The sequence below is a fragment of the Centrocercus urophasianus genome, unplaced genomic scaffold (genome assembly GCF_019232065.1).
Source record: "Centrocercus urophasianus isolate 14NV4802_14NV808 unplaced genomic scaffold, USGS_Curo_1.0 seq_11, whole genome shotgun sequence".
NCBI lineage: Eukaryota > Metazoa > Chordata > Aves > Galliformes > Phasianidae > Centrocercus > Centrocercus urophasianus.
The window spans coordinates 57,025,745-57,051,808 of NW_024884253.1; the positions used below are offsets into that span (position 1 = coordinate 57,025,745).

The following is a 26,064-nucleotide window of genomic DNA, read 5'->3' on the forward strand; positions in this document are numbered from 1 at the left end:
TGTTGCTAGCCAGCTTTTAATTCCTCACACACGGGTAAGCAGTTCTGTTTTGCAGGGCAGATGTCTTCCTTTTCTTTCCTGGTGTTTCTGTCCCTCTTGGGCTTGTGAGCTGCACCAGGACTGACTGACCAACCAGCATCATTGCAATCATGTATCCCACTTACGTGCTAGCTCTGTGTAGACCAGCCTTTTATTTAGCCATCCTCTCTTTGGTAATTGTGACCAATCCCATCAATCTATTTGTTTTAGAGAAGGAGCTCTAGTTTCAAATACTACCATCTACTCCCACATTTCTGCTTTCCATACAGGGCCTTCTTAGAATATTTGCTAGTTTCAACCTATCAAGATATGTCCCTATTAGAAAGAGAGATATCTTGATTCTCTAATCAGTTCTCTCTCCATCTTAATAGGGAGATATTTTGATATAGTCATTTCTGACAAGACTTAAAATTCAGAAGCGGCTTCTGGCAGGGAAATAAAGATGAGAGAGAACGGCATGTGAAAATGGGAATCATGAGATTTGCCTGAATCACTGTTAGCTGAGAACTCCTGTGTAGATTTTCTGATGGTAAGAAAAAATGAAAATAAAACTGAGGATGGTGGGGAGAAAGTTCTTTCACTGGGGCACTGTGCAAGAATGTTGCTCATGCTATTCAAAGATTGCCATCCAATCTTTAAAACTTTTAACTGCAGTTAAGCTTAGAAGCATGAATTGTGGCAAGTGGATCACTATTGCTGAAAATGTCAAAGCACTGAAGAATTGACCTCATAATTGAATTTAGTGCCCCCCAAGCAACTAAATGAGGAATGTTGTGTTATGAGCAGTTTATTCTCAGTGCTGATAATTAAACGCCAGTGCAGTGTCCATTTAAAAATGCAATGTGTCTTTGCAGAGTAATTTAAACCATACCATGAATATTCTTCTACCACAACTACTGTACAGATATCTGCAGTTGTTATTCAACTTGAACACAAACCCACACTTCTAATAATTGTTTCATCTTACTCTAAATTGAGATGTGTGACTGGATGAGTAATCTACTGCCTGAGAGTCACCATATGGGATTGCTTCATTTCATGATTGCTGTGCTTTTTATTCTTTATTAATTTTAAAGTGGGAGGAAAGGTCATGCTTTATTAATGGATAGCATCATTCTGCTGTGCCAAAAATGCTTGAAAGGTCTTCACCTCTAAGCCTTCTTATGGAAAGGAGGAATAGAGTTGCTTTGGATCTCTTTATTAGTAGGATAGTTAAAGCCTTAGGAGAACGGATTTACATCTCTTTTCATTCTTTCGAGATTTTCTTTATCTTCAATGTTCTCCAGCTTTCCACAACAAGCTACATAATTCTGTGATTCAGAAGCCTCCTTGAGACTAGGAAATATCAGTTATTACACTTCTCTCTCACCACTGATGCCAGCAAATTGGAAAAAACCATATTACATTCAAAGAGCAGGTTGCCACCATTGGTGAGTGCCACACACTGGAAACAAACATCTGAAAATCTGGATTTGTCCAAGTATAGATGAATTAAGAAAGGCTACATCCTTCTCTGATTACCACTGGAAACACAAAATGTGTAGCATCTTGAAATGCAAAAGATTTTTTACCTCATTCTTGCATGTCACCTTTCCTGCTGAGACTTTTAAGTGTTTTGGCTTTAGTTTTTCTTTATTTTGGTAACTTCTGGTTTTGCCTCCTTTCCTGAGAACTGCTATTGCTTTGTCTTCCCCATTCATATTCTTTTTTCTTTCTTTTTTGCTGCATGGAGACTCTCTGCTGTACAAGTGTAAGTATTTTTTTAGCTCTGCTGTTTCTGGCCTACCTGTTTGCATTTTTGTGCTCCATTTGTCTCTGTACTGCTGTGCTAGTCTCCTGGGAGATTCTAGTGCCATCCATCTGCACTTACAGAGAGAAACAGACAGCAGTTCAGGGGTGAGATTGGATTTTACAGGAAGATTCAGCTAGCACAGTGTCTGAGTTTAAAGCATCCCTTGGCTTTGAGACCAAACCAAGCAGAGATGAGAACCAAGCTGATGAGAACTAAGCACCATTGTTACTGCTCAGAAACAATTTCTATTGCTTGGGTTTAATATTCAGACATCACACAGCTTAATGAAATAATGGCTTAAAAATGAGCTTGAGTGAGAGTTTTCTTGACATAACAAGTTTCAGGTGGAAGAGATGTCATGGGTTATCTCTGAGTTTGGCCAGTTCTGTTTTCTTTGTCTGATTGAATCACTTTGAGCTTTTGAATGCTCTTCTCAGCTGTCACCCTTAATGCATTCTGAGAGCTGAAATTCCATGTGTAGTTTTGCAGGAAGGAGGGATGAGGGGAGACAGGCTGGGGAGCTGAGTATCAAGAGGAAGCGAGAAGTTCATTAATTTGTTTTAATTTGTTCTTTTGAAAAGAAAAGGAGGATTATGGAGCATCCATGTATCTAAAAGGATTAAATATAAATTATTCTGGAGGGTGAGGGAAGAAAAATGGAAATGAGCACATTCCTGAGCACTGAGAGTAATTTCCACTATCTGTATAGTCAAAGAATGTAGGGTGCTTAAGACCATGCTGCTGCTAAAGGCACATTATTTTCTAGCATTGGAAACAAAGCTTCAAGCATTTAAAATGTGATTTTAGTTGTTTGTAATTCCCAAGACACTGTTTTTCTTCCACATTTTGTAATGTAGCGCTCAGATATTTTTGTGAGGAAGGGAGTGAGAAGAGGCAGTCTGGAGAATTGATCCGACTTAGAAGAGAACCTAGGAGCTGAAATGTAGCTTGGGCACATGAGACTGCCTAGCTCTAACCTGGCCTTTATTTGAGATTATGGTGAAGACTTGCTGACTCCTGTGTACAGCTGAAGGGTACTTTCATCTCCAGAGAGTGCTGTGGCACGAGTGCATGCAGACTTCCACAGGGTCTTCCAACAAACTGAAAATACGCATCTTTTTAGCTGCCATGTTAGGCAGCCTACAGCCTGCTTACAGAACAGCAGGCAAAAGAAGGAAAAACAAGATGGTATGCTCTTACAGAAAGTCATTGAAAGGTGTGGATGAATTTGAGGACAGGAGTTGATGCTACAGTTGCCATGATTGAAATGTGAGGCAGGAAAGCTGAGCTGTGTTTATGGGGCGGGGTGTATGTAGGGTGAAGGCACAACGTGTGCAACTGGCAAACCTGAGCTGCTTCCCTCAGTGATGGGAAGAGGGTGGAGATCTTTCCCTGGGAGTTCAGCCATCTCCTCTGGCAGTGATATGTGCTGTGCTGCTGTAGAGCGCTGCACAGCAACTGAGATATTAAGCTGAGATTAAGTCTACTATTTCGTAGAAAGAGCACAGTGGCCTATTTAAATTAATACTTTGACCCATTTTGCTCTGCGTGCGATCTAGAAAGATCACTTGGCAAGAAGCCTTTCATCTGAGCACTTCCTAAACAGGCTGGAAAACAGAAGGTTTTCCAAAAAAATGTACCTAGAGCTGGTATTCATGCTGTTAAAGCCTGTGGGAGGCATCTCTATCCTTTTGCCTTTATCCCCAGCAACGAAGCTGCTGATGGATCATGCCAAGCTGGTAGGAAGTTCTAGCACTGACCAAGAGACTGAGGTATGATCATCAGCTCAAGCTCTGCAGGGTCATCCAGGAGCATTTTCTTATCTGAGAAGATTAAATCATCTATGTAGATGATAAGAGGGCTGGCACACCTCCCCTAAAAGACAGGCTAACGGAGCTGGGCTTGTTTAACCTGGAGAAGTCTGCAAGGAGACCTCGTTGCAGCCTTCCAGTATTTAAAAGGGGTTTTTAAAAAGGAGGGGAATCAGCTTTTTACTTAGGGAGATATTGATCGGACAGGGAGGAATGATTTTAAGCTCAAGGAGGGAAGGTTTAGACAGGATGTCAGGGAAAGTTCTTTACAGAGGGAGTAGTGGGTGAAATGCTGGAACAGGCTGCCTGGACAGGTTGTGGATGCTCCGTTCATGAAGGCATTCAAAACCAGGTTGGATTGGGACCCTGGGCAACCTGATCTAGTACTGGATCTGGAGGTTGTGGCACTGCCAGTGGCAGAAGGGGTTGGAACATGATGATCCTTGGGATCCCTTCCAACCCAAGCCAGTCTATGATTCTGTGATTCTAGGATCCTATTCCTGGCTGTCAGGAATATCTTGGAGTGTTCAAGTCACTGCACAGGAACTTCAAAACTTGCCCTGGGCAAGTTGGTGCCCTGGGCCAGTGCAGGGCTCTCAGCTTTTCTGTGTTCATCTGAGAGCAGTCTGGCCTCTGGCTGTGCAGTTACTGAGCTATAAGAAGCTTCCTATTAGCCTTGTTCCCTGTCTTCTTTTTTGACCTTCTTGAGCTTATGATTTGCTGCATTAAATTGATGTGATTTCCAGTTGCACCACAAGAAAAAGTGGCAAGCAGGCTAAAATGCATGCAAATATACATTAACTGTGAGAAACAGGCTGCATCTGGAAAAGTAGCCCATAGTGACTGTTAATTGCTGTCCCCTGAATGTTGAGTTACTTAAGCTCATCACTGCATGAAGTGCAAGTGCCTTTGGCTATTCCAGGTTTGGATGACAGCAGCTCATGAGCTTCCCTTGATCTAGAAAAGCACCTGCTGATTTGCGCCCTTCAGAGGCCATCCAGCTGCCTAGCCCTTGGACAGTGCACTGCAATTTTGGCTGAAAAAGTTTTGCACATCTCCAGCCACTTAGTACAGAGTCATGGCATAAACCTTGCTTTTGATTTATTGATAGCTCACAGAGTAGTACCCAACCCTTTGATGCAACAGCACTTTTCATTCTCATTAAAGTCATGGTAAGTCTGCTCAGATGGCAACCTGATCCTGTCTGATCATGAAATGGTTTTAATTATTATGCTTGTCAAATATAGACGTGGAAACCAGCTCCAGCTGGTTTTCCCAGTGGTGTCTGTGGCAATAAAAGCACAGCTCTGTTGCTCAGACAGCGCTATCACTGCCCACTCTGTAGTCTGGCAGCCCTTTTCTGACCTTAAGAAGACCAGTAATACCTTTCCTCTTTCTAAAAATTTGTTGTAAATCTGAGCATGTGAGCAGTGACTTAATCTGCCTTAGCTACTTCAGATGGGAATATAAATTCAGTACATGTGAGTGTAGGCACTGAACTTTCCTTAAAGAAAAACTAATAAACACTAAAGCAGTTCATGATGTCTGACATTTTAAAGCCAGCTATTCCTTTTCTGGCTCTCATAAAACTGATCAAGCTAAACTTGATTATCAATTCTGTTTATGAGTTATGAGCCATAACAAAATCCAGCTTCCTGACTGATAACCCAGATGTGAAACCATTCAGTAGGACTAGAAAATAAGTGGAAGTGAACAGATGCCTTTGAAGACAGCATGTATGACTGACTGCCAGAAAGAAAGCCCATCTTTTCAAGAGCCATATCATTTTAGATTAACTCCTTGAAAAACATGCAGCTTAGCTTTTCTTTGCAAACTATTACAATGTTGAGCTATGTTAAGAGGCTCAAAATGGACACACTCTTTCCTGCAGAAAAAAAAGTCTTGCCTTGCAAGACCTTTTGGAAGAATTCAGACAAGAAAATAAGGGTGACTTTCTTCAAAAAATAACAAAAGCAGGTCTGAAGTCTGGGCATTTGTGCTCTGAAGGTAATGCATTCCTTTTGGGGGGGGGGGGGCGGGGGGGCGTAATGTGAAGGTGAGAAGAGTAACAGCATATAATTTTCAGTAAATACCTTGAATGTACACCAAGATAACTCCATATATTAGTATATCTAAAGTGCAGGGAGTCATATGGTTAGTGGAGATATTGCTAACCCTGGCATGGTATTTCTGGTATTTTGAAGAAGGGCTATGTGCTCCAACACTGTATTTTTCCTGGGGACACTTGGTGAGCTCTATGATTGTGTCCAGAGGCACAGGCACTTTAATGATTCTCAGTAGTACATTGCTAGCTGACCAGGTATATTTCATATTGAAAACAAAATCCAAAACAAGTCGGAGTACCACCCCTGGTGTTGTCATGAACCATGCAGTAGAGGACACAGCAATTACTTCAGTTGTCTGTGCCTCGTGATCCTGAACTCAAAGGTGAGGTATTAATAATTACCTTATTGTACAGTTGAGGATCAATGAGTTAATGCTTGAACAATTCAGATGATCATCCTGTTTACAATCTGAGATTTTAATGTGAAGAATAATTGCCTCCCTGGTTCACTTTCAATGTCAGCTCAACATAATGCCAATATAGAAAATGTTACAGATGTTTGAGAAGGGGAGGGAAAAACCTTTTCCTTCATGATATTAAACCCAGTGAGAAGAGATTTGCTATGTAGAAGGGAAAAACTGTTCATTGTCATTTCTTCTGTCCACTGAAGTTATTTGCTTTTATTTTATATTGGTAGATGACTCCTAAATCAAAAAGGAAAAGTATTCACAGTAGAATGCTCCGGCCGGTGTCCAGAGCTTTTGGTAAGTGAGAATTTCATAACCCATTTTTACTCCTTTGCTTGCTGAGATTCTTCTAGGTAGTTCTTTATTCAAAAGCACAGAAGACCGTCCCTCGCTCTGGATTGCATTTGAGGCCCACGTTGTTTGCTTTGTTCTGGGAATCTTCTAGTGTGTTTGGTACTAAATGTCTGCACATAATGCTCTGTCTGCTCACAAACGTGTTGTGGCTGAGTACGTTCTGTGTACGCTTTTATAACTGTTATCCACAAAAGAGAGGAATGGCAGTGTCTTTTTTATTTTTTTAATAGCATGTTAAGCCTAATTAGAAAGTTTTGATTTCTCTTAGAAATGGAATTTGATCTAGATAAAGCACTGGAAGAAGTACCTATCCATATAGAAGACCCACCATTTCCTTCCAGCAGGCCAGACAAACGAACTTCTGGATTCATTTCAGAGTTGCCATCGGAAGAAGGGAGAAAACTTGAACACTTTACAAAGTTAAGGCCCAAAAGGAATAAAAAACAGCAGCCCAGCCAAGCAGCAGTAAGTCTGTGTTAAAGTATTGCTGATGATATTGTCTGTTGATTGCTTTTTGCCATGAGTGAGTTCTTATGAAGAAAGGAGGATGAATGTTAACATTTTAAAACTATAGCCTTTAAAGGCTATAACAAGCTTCTCAATTCTTCTTCTGGTATTCACGTATTTAAGTGTATAATCCCTATTAGAAGCTTTTTGTCTTGTTTGAAACAACCTAAACCCAGGATAGCTTTTATCCTTATTTGCTTTTTTTATTTTAGTGGAAACATTTTCTGATAGCATGTGCACCTTTTGCTGGGAACAGACAAAGTACCATGAGACTTTTCAGTTATATTGTAAGGATTTGTTAAGTCTTAATCCTTTCTTTTCTTCCTGCTTTAGGACTTGGTAACTTGGCATGAATTCCTATTTTTATCAGCTCTCAGAGGTGCTACCCTGTGACACCCAGCTTCCCACAGCTCCCTATCTAAAGATGATGTTTGGGCCAGCAAATCTGCATAGTCACAGATCTGCTTTTCATGCTGGAGCTTGCCTTAGAAAAGCAAAACAGAGCACTATCTGTCTATAAAAGGCATTGGTGTGAACCCAAGTGTACATGTGTGGGGTTCCCACAGTTCCATTTCCTTGGCATACCACATCAATGAAGATTTATTTCTCTGATGGTTTATCCTCAGGGAATGTCAGGACAGATCTGAAGGAGTTACAGAGCTATCTCATGGCAACAGAGAAGAACCGAGGTGATAAAATAACCCTTATCAAGGGGCTGCTGTTGTTTCTCTGAATTATGTTGCCTAGTAATGAATGTCTGTGGCCTCGTCTCTGCCTTGGCAGTGTCAGAGGAGAGGATCCTTGAAAATCTCCTTAATGCTGGGAAAGATCTCATCAGGCAATCTCTTTTCCACCGCTTGGAAGTGGTGAAGCCTTCAAGCAGGGGGGGATATCCAAGCCAACTTTCCATTCCCTTGAGCTTTACAAGGAAAGATAGAGGTAACAGGAGGACATACTGGTCTTGACATTGTAGGGAAAACACATCTGTGTTTACTTCTTCTGATTCCAACTCTGCAGAACGCACATGTTTTCCGAATAGCTAAACTTGCTTTTCATTTGAACTTACTCAGTGCATCCTGTGCCATTAGCATAGGGGTGGGGAAGGGATAGGGTCATGGGAGAGCAAGTGCTCTGCTGGTAGGCTGATGAGCAGAACATAAACTGTCTTGCTCAATGAAAACAAAAAGCTTACTTCTTGTAACAAGGAAGTGCTACTTTCCATGACAATGCAGTGTTCTCAGAATGCTCCTCTGCATATAGTGAGTTAGGAAGTAGGAGTTTAATTAGTTGCAGAAATTGAAAGGAACTTTTTTAGCTTAGAAATTTTTTGTCTCTGCCTTTTTTATGGACCTTACTAGTTCTTAATAATAAGTCTAAACAAAAATTCAGAAGATGTAAGATGCTTGCTTCATGCTTTCAAACAGCCAAATGTTCAAGGCTAGAATCACAGGTAGACTGTCGTTGTTTGCAGAATTGATTTGCTGATGTTTTTGCCACTTTGCTGCTATAGAAAGCAGTAGTTTGGAGAAGCATTGGAGATGCAGAAAGCACAGTCTCAGATCCATGCTGATTGATATGTATCAGAAGTTTCAGTCAATTTTGCTTTTCACTTTACAAGTCACGATTTTCTTAGCCAAACTTTCTGACTTCGTGTCCAACCAGAACAAATGGTTGGGGAATTGTTTGTTTCCTGTTCCCATTATTTCAATTTTTTATTGTAGTGCATCTCAGATGATTGCAACTTGTACTTTTCTAGCTTTGCTGAAAAAATGATTTGTTCTTTGTAAGATATCCTAGCATGGAAGCCAAGAGGGAATAAAAGTAAAGTTTTAACTTGGGGTGGGTGGCAAAGGAAAGATTTTTTAGTTCTGTCAGGGTTTATACTGAAATGAACATTTAGAGAGAGGGAGAAAACAGGGTAACAAAAAGTGGTTGAAAACACGTTTTCTGAAGGTGACCACTGTACATGCACAGATCAGGATATTTTTTTTCTTAGCTGCTTATTTTGTTTCTATCTAAATGTGTGATCTGTTCTCAAAAGCACAAGGCATTTGATTCCTGACTTCATGCAGTATCCAACTGTGATCCAGCCTGCCTCTGTTGTTTTGCGTTTACTATAGTGCCTCAATTGGTCTGAGTAAAGGGAGAATTTTGGAGGTGCTTCTTTTGAACTGAGGTCTGGTTGATAGTGCATGACTTCAATAACATCTTGATTCTTAGTAATTATCATATAAACAAAAGCATGTCGGTTATTTTATGCTATAGAGAGATTTTCTTTTGTCAGGTATCTGCTGGAGTGCCTCCAGATGGTGAACAGAATGGCCTCATGGGAAGAGTAGATGAAGGTGTGGATGAATTTTTCACAAAGAAAGTCACAAAAATGGATTCAAAGTAAGTTCACTTCATGTGGTTTGTTGTCACTTTTTAATTTATTTTTTTAAATCTATACTACTAGCTTATCCATTCTACTCAAAAGTGGTTTTTGAATTCTGTTCTCAGTATCCAGGCAAAGTCAGAAAATGCCTTGTTAGTCTAAGATAATACAATGAATTAAATTACCCTGCCTTAGAAATGACTAGTTTGAAATGAATTGCCTCAATATACTCTTTGGTGTGGACTACTGACTAGTGGGTACGTTTATAAATTAGCTGGCTCAATGTTACGTGTCAGTGGAGCCCATTAGATCTAAAGCAAAGCCGTGTATTTCTTGCGGCTCATCCCTCCATTGCCAGTAGTACACACACAAGTGTGTCTGTGTAGATAGTACTGATCAGGCACAAACAGGATTGTGAAAGATGACAGTAGACATATGCTGTTTTAGAAATACATGTTAAATAATTTAAAGCAGTTTAAATATTCCAGATTCTGGTAATAAATTTGTCTGAAAGACATATCTCCTTCAGCTTTGTACAGAGGGATAAAATAGCTTATATAATTCTATGTAGCTGTTGTATGCAGCTAGAAGTTTGCGCACCAATGCACGTTTGCATTTATACACACACAAAAATACTTATATAAATAAATGAGAAACTCTGGGCAACTTGAAACTACCTCTTCTATATTGTCTGTGACATCCATTAAGGGAAATGGTAGGTGTTAACTGATAGGTAACTGTGTCAGGAAAAGCAAATGTTTTAAAATTGGTGTGTTACAAAAATGTGTAGTGACATAGGAAGCCATGTGTGATATTCTGTGTGTATTGGTAAAATCACAGTAGCTTTGAATTAACCAGGATTAACCACATTAAATTCAGGATACTGGCAGACTAACAGCATCCTACAGTGTTTTCCTTGGGCTCCCACTAGCTGTTCATTTCAGATGTCTTCATGATCTCTCGCTATCCTTGTGTTCGTATCCTTGGCCATGTGCTTGACTCATGGATCTTTGCTCTCGTGAGCTGTCTCCATTTGCTTTATTGATGAGTCTTTCCAGCTGAGGTGCTCATATGCAGAAATGTAATGCACTCAGCTATCCCTTAAGCATGAATACTCTGCCTGTAAGGTGCCTGGGAAAATCTTAACAGCATTGGGGATTTTTGTTTGGTTTGGTTTTGACTGCTTGTTTGTTGTTTTTGTTGTTGTTGCTTTTTGTATGTTTTCTTGGTGTTTTTTTTTTTTTTTAATTAAGTTTTGTTGGGTTTTGTTTCTGAGGATGAGCATCTGCATTATAAAGATGTTGTCTCTGTGTTCCTTTCTAAGAGAAGACAGCTCTATCAATTAGTTATTTTGTTCCCCCCAAAGCCTCTGCAAGTTCTGTGCTTGGATCAGTTATCCTCAGTTATCCTCCTTATAACTACAGGTAGAAGAAAACTAGAGATGACATTCTCTGGAAACAGAACAGTGTGAAATTGTATGTGCATAAACAGATGAGGCAGAACTGTGCTGAAGCAACACCTCACTGGTGTTGGAAATAGACAGGCACACAGTGCAGATGACATGGCTGCTACTTTTCATTGTTCCATGCACAAGGCTGGTCCAGGAATTCTCAAGACTGTATGAGTAATGTTAGTTGTTCAGGTTTTAATTTAGTCTGAGCCTCGGGCCACTTATAGATCATACAAATGTTTGGCTCTGCCCAGGAGAAGTCATTTTGTACTGTTGAGAACAGATAGGGGAGGGAAGCGAAGAAGAGATTAAAATGTCCGTGTCTTTTATTAGGAGACCATCGACTAAAAGTTCAGAGAGCAGTGAGCCCAGTGAAGCAGGTGATGAGAAGAAGAAAAGGGACTCAAGGAAGAGTGGCTTCCTTAACTTAATCAAATCAAGAGGCTCCAAATCTGAACGTCCTCAGACTGTAATGGTGGCTGAGGAGCCCTCCTCACCCAAGGTTGCTTCAAAAAGTCAAGTGGTGGACTCCAGTAAGAAGGAGCTAAAACCTGCAGAGCAGAATGGTGGTACAGAGCGATCCGAGGAGTTAAAGACGCCGGACTCACTGGAGGAGATGCAGCCAGATGATGCTGCAAAGGCTGAAAGAGGTGACAGCAAAGGAAGCCCACAAGGAGGCCGGAGGTACGGCGTGCAGGTGATGGGCAGTGGACTTCTTGCAGAAATGAAAGCCAAGCAGGAGAAGAGAGCAGCCTCTGCTCAGAAGGTGAAGGCAATTTGATTTCTCTTGAGTTATAAAAATTGAACAGAAAGTAAGTGGAAGGGATACAGGGACTGGGTTTTGTCATATCATTCCTGTTTTCTGGCAGGGATTGCAGAGTTCTCCTACAAAGGAATTGCTGTGTGTTGTGATTGAACATGAATGCCCTGGCCAAGGACCAGGCTGCACATATAGAAAACATGCCCTTAAGGCTGCACTTTTTCTCCTCATGCTGGGGAGGCAGCATCAGCTATTGCACTTGATGTCACACCAACACAAGAGCAGAAGAGGACACAATTGTTTACATGTATTACAGAGTAATTTGGGAGCAACTAGCACCCAAACTAGCAGTTTGTCTTCACTCAATGTGATCTGTGATTTGTTCATGTATAATAGGTGCACGTTTTATCCAAAGCTAGGAAAGGCTGTTTACTGTGTATGCCCTTCAGTTTATTTTCATGACTTGGACTTCTGTATTTTAAATACTAACTCTCAAAGAAAATAATCATATATTTAAAAATAAATAAATAAAAAGAGCTCCCCATTATCTTCATGTGGGAATATCATCACATTACTCCAAAGCTTTTTGTGCCAAACTATTTTACTTGATGCCCGTTTCCCTTTGAACTTCTCTACTGTCAGCCTGTGCTTCATCCCAGCTGCGATTGGCATGTTCTGAAATTACCAAAGGATCAGTAATTTGTATTCCTCTCATTCTTCAGCATGCACTCATGTGCTGTCCCTTCCCCACCACTACTCCCCACCATTCCCGCACCATGACTTGGAAGATGTTACTTTACAGCAAAGCTCAAGTGTAAGCTTTGCCCTCATTTTCATCTTTTTAAAATCCTACACTATTGTCTTACCATGTCTGAGTAAGGCATTCAGTTGTCATTTTTGCCTTTCTTCTCACTCTTACAGTACTTGCTGTGATGGCTGAACTATTGCTGCAAATCCTCTGGTCTTGTAATAAGCAAATTCAAGTTAAAGCAGAGACCTATGGCTTGCTAAAGTGACCCTCAGCATAAAAATTATGTCTCTAAGGAAGTGACCAATTCCCACCTTTCTAAATGTGCTGCATAGTGCCCATGAACAGTCTAATTGATTTCTAAGGCACCAGATTTTCAATTAAGATCCTATGATTGTAAATAAAAATGTTACAGTCTGTCGCAACATACAATAGATTTACTCCAGCTAATATAAATTTTTGCAGTTGGATAAAGTGTATGCTTGGTGCTCTTCAATTCCTTAATACCTGTCATCTCAAGTTGGTCATATCTGGGATGATGCGTTTGTGGTAGACTATGAGTGTGGGTCTACTTGCATTGATTAGCTTTTCTACCACTGATTGAAAACTCGAATTTCGTTCCTCAGAAAGGAAAGCTGTTACTTTTCCCAGTATTACTATGCTTTTCACGTTACGTTTTTTTCCTCAGTTTGGGAGGGAAAAAAAAAAAAAAAACCCTTTCATGTTTGTCATTGGTTTCTTGCTCTCATTTTGTTGTTGATGTATAAATATAGGAAACTTTTAAGAAAATAATTTATTTTGATTTTTTTAAGAGGTTATTGATCTTATTTTTGTTGTGTTTTTTAAAAGTTGATGTGTCTCAGTTTTTTGTTTTTTTTTTTTTAATAATGACAAGAAAGCTGAATCTCACAGCAGGGCACTGGCTTGCTTCTTAATGTTGTCCAGACCATACCAAATTGAACTACTGTTCAAAAGAATTTTTTGCATACTTTATCCTAGACTGCAATAGCAAATGGTTCAGTTTTGCACTTTTATTCATGGTATTCATGAAGCTGAAAAATATAAAGTATTTTGATGATTGAGCCACAGATGAAAGCATCCCATTGCTATTAAATTACTTAGGAGATATATGGCACCAAATTCCCCAGTATCTTCAAATTTATCAGAATTCTAGCATGGTAGAAAATTGTATTTTCCTTCAAGGTGCAGATGGCTGCTTATATTCTGAGCTATTTTACGTGAAAACAAAGCCAGAAGGTATTTACTGTTTTATTCATACCCTCCTGCAGTCTTGTTACAGATACAAGTGATGAGCAGGTGCACAGTAGATGGAAAGATGGTAAACGCTTTTTTGTTTTCTTTTGCTTAGAATACAATGTGAGAATTGCTAGATAAATATGTGCAGTGAGGGTTACTGCTGTGCATACCTAACAAGGTCTTTTAGCTCCATCTAGTGTTTACAAGACTGAATTTTTAAATACCTCGAGGAAGACTTAAGAGCAAACCGAGCTCATATGCAATCTGTTTATGTATGCATCATCAGGATTTCCCAACTCTGTTCACATTCCTTCTGAAAGTAGAGCCTGGCCATTATTTATCTAGATGGTAAATTTGCCTGCATTTGCCTGAAATGATTGACAACTTATCAGAGTAAATTTTAGCAGTAAGTGCTTTGTGTAGTCTCAGGACTGTGAGCAGTTTGCAGTGTGTGTGTGGTAGCTAGCCAGACATGCTGATGTCCTAACTGCACCTGTGAGTACCACACTAAGTGCCAACACTGCTTTTGTACTTGGCCTCAATACACGGTGATATTTCCCTAGCAGTCCCATAACTGGAAGGAGGAAAGAGTTCCAGTGAAATTAGTTTTCATATTGTCCTAAAGCACTCTAAATATAATACAGTAGATAAATATTAAGAAAGTGTTGGTAATTTATTTCTCAAGCATTATTTTGTTTACCAAGATATGGAAGAAAGAACAAGTAAATGGGGAGTGGCAAATGAGGAGCAGACAGCATGTCAATGACAGACAAGAAAAAGCAATAAAAAAAAAAAAGGAGCTTTCACTTAGCCTCCCCATAGCTTAATGTTCCTGCAAGCTTTGGATGGGTCATTATTTTGCCTGTAAAGGCAACGTAGCTTACGACTCTTAACTCTTCAAATTATTATTTGAAGATTATGTTTCCAGAATGCTTTTGTTGGGGAAGCAATTCATTACGCTTACACATAGTTTTTAACATACAGATGATTTTATATGAAAATTTTGTAGAAGCATAACACCATAGACTATGGGGGTTTTTTAAGAGAAAGGAATGTCCAACAGCCCTTGTAATAAGGAACATTTGTTTGTTTTTAAAGGAATCTTGTAAATACATGGGTGCTTCTGCTTCTGGAGCTGTCTTTGGAGAAAAGACTTTTTTAGTTTTAACTGCATTACCTGACCACTTAGTTTTAACTCCTATATGTTAGCAGACCCATCACATAGGAGGCAGGGTATAATTGCAGCTTTGCTAGACACTTGTATGTATGCTTGATCAACTCAGTTTACTTCCCACCTGAATTTCATGTCCTTTCCAGGACATGAAAGAGAAACAAAGAAGTGCATCCAGTGAAAGATACTAACACTACTTTTTCTGCCTTACAGTTTCTGAATCAACACTTTTTTTCCTAACAGAAGCATAGAGTTATATTGATTAAAGGTCTGTTATTAAGATGAGAGGTTTTCTCACTCTTGCAGAAACTTGGGAATGACACACCTTCCAAGGAGCCTTCTGATGCAGCAGTGAACTCAGAACGACTGGATGGAAGTGGTACAGGTACAGTCTGGGACTCTTGTTATAAACTTTAGAAAATGTAAAAACTAAACTCAAAATCACATTTTGCTTTCCAAACTGCACAACTAACAACTGCTTAAGCAAAAGATGAAGTTACGGTAAGTGAACAGCATTAGAAACAGGTTCATATTTGTACTGTGTTTGACAGCACTTCTTGTGAAGCCAGCTCGAGGTCTGTGTTGATAGCTAGTTGCTTTACACTTGTGCTACACATCCCAAAGAAGGGAAAGGACTCAGGATGTTCCTGGGACTCCTTCCAAAGAGTCCCCATTTGCAATAGAGATGCCAAAGCTGAAGCTGAACCCAGGAGCCAGCAAAAATGTCTTCGTGCATTAGAATTGAAGCTTCTGAATACATCTGTAGGCTTCAACATGACTAGTCTGCAAGGTTAATAGTAGACAATGTATGTAACTGCTCTTCTAGTCCTGGCTTTGGGCTCTTTGAAGAGACTTCTCATAGCCAATGGACAGTAACTCTTCCCAGGCTTTAGCTGACATGAACAAAGCTAAAGCGGTCTGCAGAGTTACGGAGGCCCTGGGATGCAGCCCACGTTCACAGAATAAGAGAAGTAAACTCAGTGCTTACAGCAGCATTTCACTTTGTGGCTAGTCCTGCTTTGCACTAGCCAAAGGCCCTTGTCAGGCTGTAGTCTTGAAATGGCAATGCCTAAATACATATCCTCTTGGTGCAAGAGGAGTGCCTGATTGCTGGGCACACAAACTGGGCTGAAATCTAAATCCAAAAGTGGGCAGCTTGGTTGAGCACTTCAGAAATCAATTATGAGTACTTCTACCTTTCTAAAGCTGGTTTTAAAAGGCAGCTTGTGCACAGCATGTTAAAGCAAGCTATAAGTCATTGACCTTAGGTCAGCCTGCTTGTCTTTTGAAAAGCACTGTTCAGACTGTGTGTGTCTCCTGATACTGTCAAACAAATCAGAGGAGCCAGAATCGCGTATACTTAGGATATTTGCGTAGCTGTGGGTATCTGATCCCAGTATTTCTCTAGTATATGGCACATTCACCACACCACACTGCACTGTGCATGCCCCTTCCTTCTGCCTTCCAGCTGACAGTTCTTTCTTTGTCACTCTTGCTTGAGAGCTCCCTGAGGCTGCTTTTCACTGTTGCAGCTACAGTTTGTCTTTGTTTTGGTTTAATTTATTTTACTGGGTTCTCATAATATTAGCAGGCCTGGGGTTGGGAAGGCAAGAAAGAAAGGAAAAATTGCTGGATGTTGCTACAGGAAAACTACAGATAAGTATGTATGCAAGCACACAGCTCTTCTGGTTAGCCAGAGTTTAACTCCAGCTGGGCTGAAAAACAGCTTTGTAGACTGGAAAAATTTTTTGGACATTGGCTTGCAACAAAGTATATCCAACACTCCTCTCCCATTGCTTTTGAAATGGCTGTGCTCAGCACTCCTGTAAACAAGCAGGATTTCTGAATGGGAATAGCAGGTAGGTAGGTCAAGTCTGAGCAGATTGTTGCTGTGCCAGGTACCAAGGCAACCAGTCTGCATTTCAGTTAGTCTGTCATTTTGTTCCCAAGAATAAAAATGTGATGACTGCTGAATGTCTCAAACTAGCATACAGATTTCAGGATTATCTATATACCTACTACATACAAGCTTTCATCCTCCTCAAAGTAGAATAGCAGGGCAAGCATTTTGCTTGCTTGCAACTTAATGTCCAGCAGGCTTTCTACCAACTGGCACAGCTAAACAGAACTGATTTATGCCTTGGAAATGAATGTAGTTTTATGCCTAAATACTTTGATCTTTGTTTGGAATAATAAACTTGCTAATGCATAGAAACCATTGTTCATACGCAGTGTTGTTAAATCAATCAAAATATTAACTAAAGAATATTTTGGTCTCTTCTGAGTTTCAAAATCTCGTCAGAGCTTGCTAAAAGCAACAAATAACAAGATGTAGCCTGCTGACCACACGTTCCAGATCTATTTCATGGGCCAGGATTTCTCTGTTGATTTTGGACAGCCAACCTTTTGTCTATAGAGTCACAAATCAGCCGAAGGCTGCCTTTTCTACTGATCCATAGCTGCTTCCTCAGCAGGTAGGCCATCCTATCTGCTCCCAGGATGATAAAGAGAGAATGAGGTCCAGCCAGCCATCAACCCAAATGTATTAAAAGGACTGGAGATGTCATCACCTATGAGGCAATTGATTTATGTTAGCACATGTAAGAATTGATGGATTTAGGTGCTCTTCTTGTGGTGATTTTAAAACACTAAGAGTTACCTTACCAATGCTGCAAGGCTCTGTGTGTGTATATGTGAACTAGTAAAGGTGTTTTCTGTAAGAGTGGGCATACATGTATACTGAACACTCCACGTTGCATGGGACTGTAATTTATGTGTCTGTTTATTTTAGTGCCTAAACTCTCCCTTCCAGAGAGCCGGTTTGCTTCCAATAAAGGTGACTCCATCTCAGCATCATCTGAAAAAAATGCGAAAGCTGAACCAAAGGCAGAAGCTGCGGCAAAGGCAAGAAGTTCTTCCAATACACCAACCAGCCCCAAACCCCCGCTGCAGTCAGCGAAGCCCAGCCTGGCAGGACGGCCCACGGTGCCACAGAAACCACGCTCTGCCTCTCGCACTGGTGAGGAGCTGCTGGGTACTTGTGAGTGGAGTTTCTGTGAGCCGTGGAGGAGACACCCAGGGCTGCATTCTGAACAGAAGTTAAATGCAGATGGATTCCTCAGGCACTTGCTCTTGACTTGCTTCCTTCTTTTGCATCTCCCTCTTGCCATAATTCAAATGCAGTTATTTAAAACGGTTTAGCCCTGTGACAGTAAAATCTGAGGAGAACCAGTGGAAACACTGACAGAGCTGTTCTGAGTTAGCCTGCTCTCTTAGGAATGCTCAGAGATCTGCTTCAGAATGAAAACTGTTGTAATTGTGTTGGCAATACTATTTTCTCTGAGCACCTGGCTCTAAATACTGAAGCCCTTGGGGTTTTTTGGCTCTTAGCTCCCTGAGTGAATGCCTGTTAATAATTAGTCCAAACAACTGTTTCTCACTCTCTTTTCCCTCATTTTGCCTGTGATTCTTTCCTTATTATTTTTGATCGGAATTAACTGTGGCTGTGATTTTACAGCCCTGCTAGACTGCCAGCTAAATGGTTATTTATTAACTTCTGCTCTGTCCCAGCCTCCCACCTAGATATTACCTGAATATTTTCAATATCATGAAACAGATCTTCTATACACTGACTGCTATTTAACAGTCTGATGACACAACTCCCTCTTCCCAAAGTATAACCATTGCAGTTTAGTGGAATTAAATGCTAGTTACTGACTCTCCTAGTGGCTGTAGCAAATGGAACTTACTGCTGCTAATTGAAGAACATAAGCACTGCCTCTAGGCTTTTCCCATACTTAGCAATGACCTGAGAAAGATTACATATCTGAGGAGGGACAAGGAGCAAATGGATGTTAAAGCCTCTTCCTTGCCTTAATGTGTGCCTGACACTGTTTAACCTGTCTTTGCACACTAGTGGGTGGAGTGTTGTTCAAGTACGGAATCATCTTCAGATTGCAGATGGCTTTGTTTTATTGGTCATTTCAAAAATAGTCGTAGAATTGTTGGGTGAAATAGATATGTTGTAAAGATAAATACAACAGAAAGGCATTGCTTATTTCATGATGCTTAATCTATAAAATAGGCAGCACGTTATCTCAAAATATCTTGTATCAAACAGACCTAAGCTATCTGTTTCTACCATTTCATATTTCCTGCAGAGAGGAGCCTACTGCAGACTTACTACAGAAAGCAATTAATATTTGCTAGTAATAAGCCAGCTCCTTGGGTGGCAGCAAAGCAGCATCGTCTCTGCTGCAGTCTGATTTCTTTCCTAGTACTTGTATTGACTTGCTAGCTAAGGTCACATACGTGATATGATGACAAAGCCAAACAATAATCCTATTTGCATTCTTGCTCCTGCTGTTGTTTATGGTGATGTGACCAGAGTAATGATAGCAAACTTTTGCTAAGTAATCTGAAGGCAACAGAGCACAGCTCAAATGTCTTCAAATCACTAAAGTCTGAAAGTGATTCCTTGGTAAAGCACAAGATACATCAGCTTTATTTCAGCACCATGTAGCTGTGTTTGCCAAGCCCAGCGCTCATGCACAGAGCTTGATGTTGATACCAAGTTTCCCAAAGCACCTGGCCTCACAGGCATGTGGAGGCCTTGAGAGTTACTGCATCTGTTCAGACTGAGTTGCATTTGGAAGTTCATCACTTTTTTAAATTTGCTGAAATTAACAAGATTGAATCCTTTTTGATGACCAATTTGTGTTAACAGTAGGATAGATTCCTGTTAATTTCCAATATGCAGCTAAATTAACTTGTGTTCCAAATTTATACAAGTATTATAGAATAGAATCATAGAATGGTTTGGGTTGGAAGGGACCTTTAAGGTCATCTAGTTTCAGTCCTCTGCTATCGCCAGGTTGCTCAGAGCCCCATCCAGCCTGGCCTTCAATGCTTCCAGGGAGGGGGCATCCACAACCTCTCTGGGCAACCCGTTTCAGTGTCTCACCACCCTCACAGTAAAGAATTTCTTCCTAATATCTACTCTAAATCTACAAAATATTTCCAGAAATCCATCCAAAATTGTTTTCAGCTGTTTTTTTACAAATTGCATGCTTATGTTTTGCATGAAGTTCAGTTTTCTGTTTGTACTGCTGTAGTAACACCCCTTAAAAATGCTGGAGTTGATATCTTATGTTTGGCTATAAATATTCTTTTACCTGGCCTGAGGGCCATCATATGTTCTCCTAACATAATGTAAATACCCATTCTTTCTTTTTTCCAATACAGATTCTAGCTGTTTCTTTGTTTCATGTTGTGTTGGACTTTGGTCCCATCATGAAGATGCCTCTTATGTGAGCTACTGAGCAAATATAACCTCTCATCTTTTGTTCATGATTTTCACAGAGGATGCTCCAGAGTCTCCCTCTGGCCCCAGCTCCCCAAAAGTTGCCCTGCTTCCACCCGTGCTGAAGAAAGTTCCCTCTGATAAAGAAAAGGACGGTCAGAGCAGCCCCACAGTCAGATCATTTTCTCAAGAAGGTAGGAGTGTTGGTATAACTGTTGGTCCAGCATGCCTTTTATCTACTGGGAATCAACGTGTCATTGTTCCCTGATCTGATTGTTCTTGGAAGAGAAGAGAATTATTCATTTTAAGGAAAAAAGAGGAAGGAGAGTATATCTAGTCATGTCTTCCCACCCCTTCTCCACCCGTGGGTTGGTGCTGTACATTTTCTTTGTTTCATCAAACCAACAGAAAGATGAATTTCTTGTTACTAATGACGTAGCTGAACAATTAAGGGATGTTTGTGTTATGTACATTATGTTTTAGTTTGATCTGACTCAAGGTGCTGATTGATGTTGGTCACAGATAACAATTTGAAATGTAGCTCTGTTGATCAGTAAAGTTGCAGGGGAGCAGCCCTGACTCTTCCTTGCAGCTGGCCTTTTGCTCTGTGTGTGTTAATGCATGTAACTAGGCTCACCTCACACTTGGGCAATATGTTGTGGTGTGCCCGGGCAATGTTGGGTACTTTTACCACAATGTTCACTCACAATAATAGACTGCTGGCATCTCTTTCCTGCTTTTCACGTGCACTCTGGATTTCTTCTTTTACTGATGCGTTCCCTTGCCCTGCAGTTGGCTTTCAAGAGAGTTAAGGCTTCCTTTGAAAGTATAGGACATGGAGAAATAGTCACAGAACTATTGTTCAGCATGGTCTTAGCTGGCACAAAGACAACATTGAAATCTGAGGGCGAGACCTCCATCCGTTGGACTGTCCTTGAGAAAGATGAGTCACTTTTCCAGCTCAAGGTGATTTCCCATCACATCCGGACTGGAAAAATAGCATAAGCTGTGAGACAAACGGGTGCCCGTTCACACTCTGCCAGCACTTCTCTGCAGGATGGGATGTGGCAGATGAGTCAGGGCAGATACGTCACACTGGGTTGTGAAAAAGGAGCAGTTGTGTGGCAGAGTTCACTGTTACCCACTGATGGGAGGAGCCTGGTTTTAATTCTGCCTTTAGTCCCATCGGAGCCTGCACTGAGACAGGTGAACTGAGGCACAGCTTATGGACCAGGCTTACTTAACTGGGGCCATCATGCTGAGAATGGCTGCAATCAGAGGCTCTTGCCACACTTGACTCTTTCAGTTGCTCTCTGATAAATGTGTGTCCTAAAGCCCTTGTTTCCTGGCCATCTTTTCACCAGAGAGAACTTGCTGCTGCATACCTGGAGATACCCAGTGTAGTGGGACCTGTTGCAGACATGTTTTGTGTGATGTTGGCTTCACCATTACAGTGCTCTATCTCTTCTAAGTCTTTGTCATGAGAGGAGACACTGGAGAAGGAGGAAATACAAGACTGAAACTACAATCCTTTTGAATTACAGCAACTTCCAACACAGCACAGATTTTAAAAGTTTCTGTATTCCATGACTATTATAAACGAAATGGGAGTCACTTTATTCTTAAAATTTGTTGGCTCACTATACAAATCCTTGTAGAAAAAGGGTTGGATGCTGCCTGCCTTCCTCTTTGCTCACTTACGCTTTGCCTACACAGAAGACTGATCCAAGCTGAGACAGTATCCTAGTTGCTGCTGCTGCACTGTAAGAATTTTATTAACAATAGCTTGAAATGACTAACATTGTGTTTCTGGATCGTTACGTAGCTGCTATGCTTTGCGTAGAGATGCTTGGAAAAGACTGAATTCTGTCTCTTTTGGTTCTCATTCTTTGTCAGGATAACTTTTCTCTTTATTACTGTTCTACTTTTGGTCATTCCTCCTTCCTTGCATTCTGCTTCCTTTCAGACTAGCATGCGCAATTTATTTCTGCAACTGGTAAATCACTGCAAATCCACCTAAGTCCATAAACAAAATTATAGCTGCTGCAAAAGAAAGCAGCAAATTACATGATACTTAATTATAAAAATGCTTTATGTGAATGAGTTTAATTGTACTGCATGGGGCAATTCCCAAATGCACTTCTTTGCACAGGCTATCTGTAAGGTCAGTTACCAACGTACACAAATATCCAGGCTAGATTTAAGCCAGCATCTGGCGTATCGATTGCTGCTCTTTGAGTGATTGATTAGATGGAATGACAAATTGAAATTGTTTATGCTACTTAATACTTTCTGTATATGGGTCTCAGTACACTATGGGGTATAAATGGATCCATTTCCCTGCTAGAGCGAACAGGAGAAGGTCAAAAAAGAGCTGCAGACCATGACTGTGCCAAGCCACCCGGAGGAGGGGGAGCCACTTTGGGGCAGTGCTCTGCCAGTGTGGAAGAGGAAGGCAGTGTGCTTGGGCTGAGGAAAGCTCAGCCAGCTCCTGGTTAGCAGTTTCCAATTTCATTTTTCATCCGGATGGTGCTTGACAGCTGGCACTAACAATCGCTAAGATGCTGTGGTAGCAGAGAAGCCTTGAAAGGGTGCTGCTCTGTCACTGAAGTGTGAGAAGGGTGAAAGTCCCATGAGATGTTCATCATCTTTCTGCACCACTGGGCAATATGATCTATTGGGCAGCAACCCTGCCCACAGCAGGGAGCTGGAACTGGGTGTGCTTTAAGGTCCCTTCCAACCAATCCGAGCCAGTCTGTGATTCTATGATGCGTGCACTAAAGAATTTCAAAACATATTTCATTCTGAGTATTGTTAGTGCCAGCTTCTGCACTGTCTCACAACCATTTGAGAACAGGGAACAGCATGTTGTTTTCAGCTGGCATAAACAAAAATAAAACCCACAAGAACCCAAGCCCATGACATGTGCTGCACCTCTTGAAAAGCACCTTGGACTTAAAGTGAGCTCATTGAGTAAAATATAAAAACGGCTGGTTGAACGATGTGCTTTTAAAATGTAAAAGCTCCTGTTCCCAAATGGTTTGTGTTTCCATGCTTCTCTCTACCTTAGCTTGTTTAAACAGTGATTCAAAATTACTTTTTTCTGCAGCCTTTTAATGAGTTGAGTATCTTATGCAATTGCATTTACTCATAGTTCTTCTATTTATAAGACATCGTGTATTCCTTCTGTGTATTTCCCATCATTCATTCTATTCTGTTGTGAGGAAAAGGAAAGAACTGTCCCATCTGCCCCTCTCTATCCTCAGTCCAGATCTTCTAATTTGCTGAGCACGTTGGGGAATCAAACTTAGCCCATCAGATTTGGAACCTCTTTTCACCATCACAACCAAATTATTTTAGTTAGTTCTTAAGTAGCTCTCCAATAAAATAAGTTTCAAAAGCTGAGGTGCTGCTTCAGATCTCTGCAAGTCGCCTTGATGTGGTTTCATGAGTGCTGTACCTGAGGTCCACTCTGATGGCATCAGCCTGCTTACAGTATATGGACTTAAGTGCCTGACATATTTTTCAGGCATTTTGGGGGCAAACTCCCCATCTTGTTTTATTAGGCCATAAATACAAACAGCTGCTGCAGCATGTGTTCTGGGTTTCATTTGAAGAGCAAATGGAAGCTCAAACACCAGCCATGTAATTACTCGCAGGTACAATTATCAAGAATGATTCAGAGCCACAGGGCACCTATTTTTCTGTGAAAAGCAGTGGTGTTTGGGAAGGTGGAAAGACCTAACTTGTTATTTTATTTTATATGTTATTTTGCTTTATTTTTAAATAGACTTTAGGCATCTTTGAAAAGTTAAATAGCTTTAAGAGAATTTTCTCAAAATCCTCTTCCAGTTTGCAAAGTAGGGATAAGAAAGCAATGATTGTATAATTGCTAGCTCTTATTTCACCCCATGTTTTGGCTAGCACACATGAGGAAAAAGGTATTTTGGAGCTGGGAGGACTGCTTGGGTCAGAAATGCGCCATGTATGCAAGGTGTGGGTCCCATAGGATGAGTGCTGGATGTGTCCCTTCTGCTCTCACATTGGCAGAGATGCAGAACTGGATGCCAGATAAAGCCAGATGGAGCTTTGTGGCATACCTGGGTGGCTCCATGGCCTAATCCAGGGGAAAAGGTGCAGTAAAGGCACGCTAGAGGTTTGCCATCTGTGTAAAGGTTCGTTTTGACGGGAAGCGTGAGGCTTCTATAGACATCAGCCCTTGCATAACCTTGCTCCCGTTGCTGTGCATAATGAAACTCTTGTTTCCATAGAAATTTTAGACCACTTACCAGAGGCCTTAACGATGGTTTAAAACCTTTTCTTTCCATTCCATTTCAAAGTTCATAGATTTAGGGGAAAACGCTGGCCTTCCTCAGATTTATTGTGCTAGGCAAACAGAACAAGTGCTGCCTGCTCTTAGACAAGCAGAAACTGGGCCGTTTTGCTTTCTGCCCTGCTGAGACACAGCTGTGCTCCCAGCTGAGATAGCTGCAGGTCAGGCTTTTGAGAAGGGTCCAGGCTGTGCACTGCTGCTTTAAGGAGGGTCCTGCCAAGGCACCCATGCAGTCAGGAGGGCACTGTCTGCAATCCAGGCCCTCTGTTTGCTCGTGATGTGATGAGAAGGAAGCCTCCAGGCCTTTTCTAACTGTAATGTCTGTCTGTGTCACACTGAGGTGCACTGAGTTTCATATTTCAGGTTTGTCTGCTCATCAGCCACCACTGGGGTGGAGTTTGCTCCTTTTCTTTCCTTCTCTCCCTGTCTCTCACCTTCTTTTGGGTTGAATTCATGGATCTGTGCTACTCCCACCGGTTCAAGTGAATACTGCGGGAGTGGGTGCAGGTGCCTTATGCAGGAATGACCTTTTTCCTCTCTTCCTTTCTGCAGTCATTACTAAGACCCATTTCTGTGTTTTGCACAGCTGCCAAAAGAAGCCCTGGGCACCAGTCCCACGAGTTCCAGGAGCTGAAGCAGAGGTCCTTAAGTAAAGACGGCCATCAGGGAAGCAAGTCCAGCGACTCTGGCGAAGAGGCAGATAAAGATTTTATTTTTGTTTAGCAATCAGTCCAACTGCTTTGTAGTGTGAGAGCTTTGATAACAGTCAGGGTACAGCAATCAACAGCCCTTCCAGCCAGCTGCTCTATCACCACAGGTACATCCCCACACAGAGAAGGTGATCTTCCAAACGCAATTCCCACTACAATCAGTTGCTGTTGATTGGGTCCTTAATTTCTGTTCTGTCCCATTCAGACGTTCCTTCCCATGCCTTTGCTAAAGCCAGCAATCCTTTCATGTATTCTACTTGAATTTCCTCCAAAGCAGCTACAAAGAATGCCCTGCATTAGGGCGTTGGGAAAGCAAAGCAAATTAACTGGACACTGTCTTACGCTCGTACACTGTACAGCAGGTAATGTGTTGTACTGCTGAATGTAAATGTGTCAAATCTGCACGTGACTTACCTATAAATATATTCTTGCGGTATGCAATTGCACATTGTAATTATATTAAGAGCACACTAATAAAATAATTTGTATAGATTATATATATTAAATGCTTGGGTATGGTTTTTACATTCTCCCATAGGGAGCTTCTTTCTTCCTGTTCTTGTACTGTACATAAAGCTCCAGCGCTTACATTTGTGTACTGTCAAAAAGCACAACGGAGAAGGATCTGAATGACATATAAGCTTGTTATGCTTCCACGTTCATGTATTAATGTATATAGTTGGTTGGAATGAGGGCAATGGAAATTTTATTAATATTGGTGTTTTCTAGAGACCTTCGGTTCTGTCTGCATATTAGCTTCCTTTCAATGTGTAATTCTACGAGAACTATAGATGGACATCTGTAAAAACATTTCTGCTTTTGGGGAAGGGGTGCAGGTTTCACAGGTATCCACTTACATTACAGGTTGAAGGGATTTTATTCATATGTATATTTGTAACAATAAAAATGATTTTACAACTGAAA

At 41.0% G+C, this 26,064-nt stretch overlaps 1 protein-coding gene across 5 annotated transcripts in view; it reads left to right on the top strand.

Moving 5' to 3' along the window:
• CARMIL1 (capping protein regulator and myosin 1 linker 1) overlaps nt 1-26,064 on the top strand; it is a 173,526-nt gene extending 147,462 nt beyond the window's left edge. For 2 of the 5 annotated variants that reach the window (XM_042808811.1, XM_042808810.1), the window contains exons 30-38: nt 6,405-6,471; nt 6,797-6,993; nt 9,320-9,426; nt 11,193-11,625; nt 15,102-15,180; nt 17,587-17,814; nt 20,157-20,291; nt 22,445-22,591; nt 25,017-26,064. In XM_042808811.1, coding sequence (XP_042664745.1) covers nt 6,405-6,471; nt 6,797-6,993; nt 9,320-9,426; nt 11,193-11,625; nt 15,102-15,180; nt 17,587-17,814; nt 20,157-20,291; nt 22,445-22,591; nt 25,017-25,153 — 1,530 coding nt within the window. In that variant the 3' untranslated portion in view covers nt 25,154-26,064. The remainder of the gene's footprint in view (nt 1-6,404; nt 6,472-6,796; nt 6,994-9,319; nt 9,427-11,192; nt 11,626-15,101; nt 15,181-17,586; nt 17,815-20,156; nt 20,292-22,444; nt 22,592-25,016) is intronic. The other 3 variants (XM_042808815.1, XM_042808813.1, XM_042808812.1) reach the window with 2 other exon arrangements.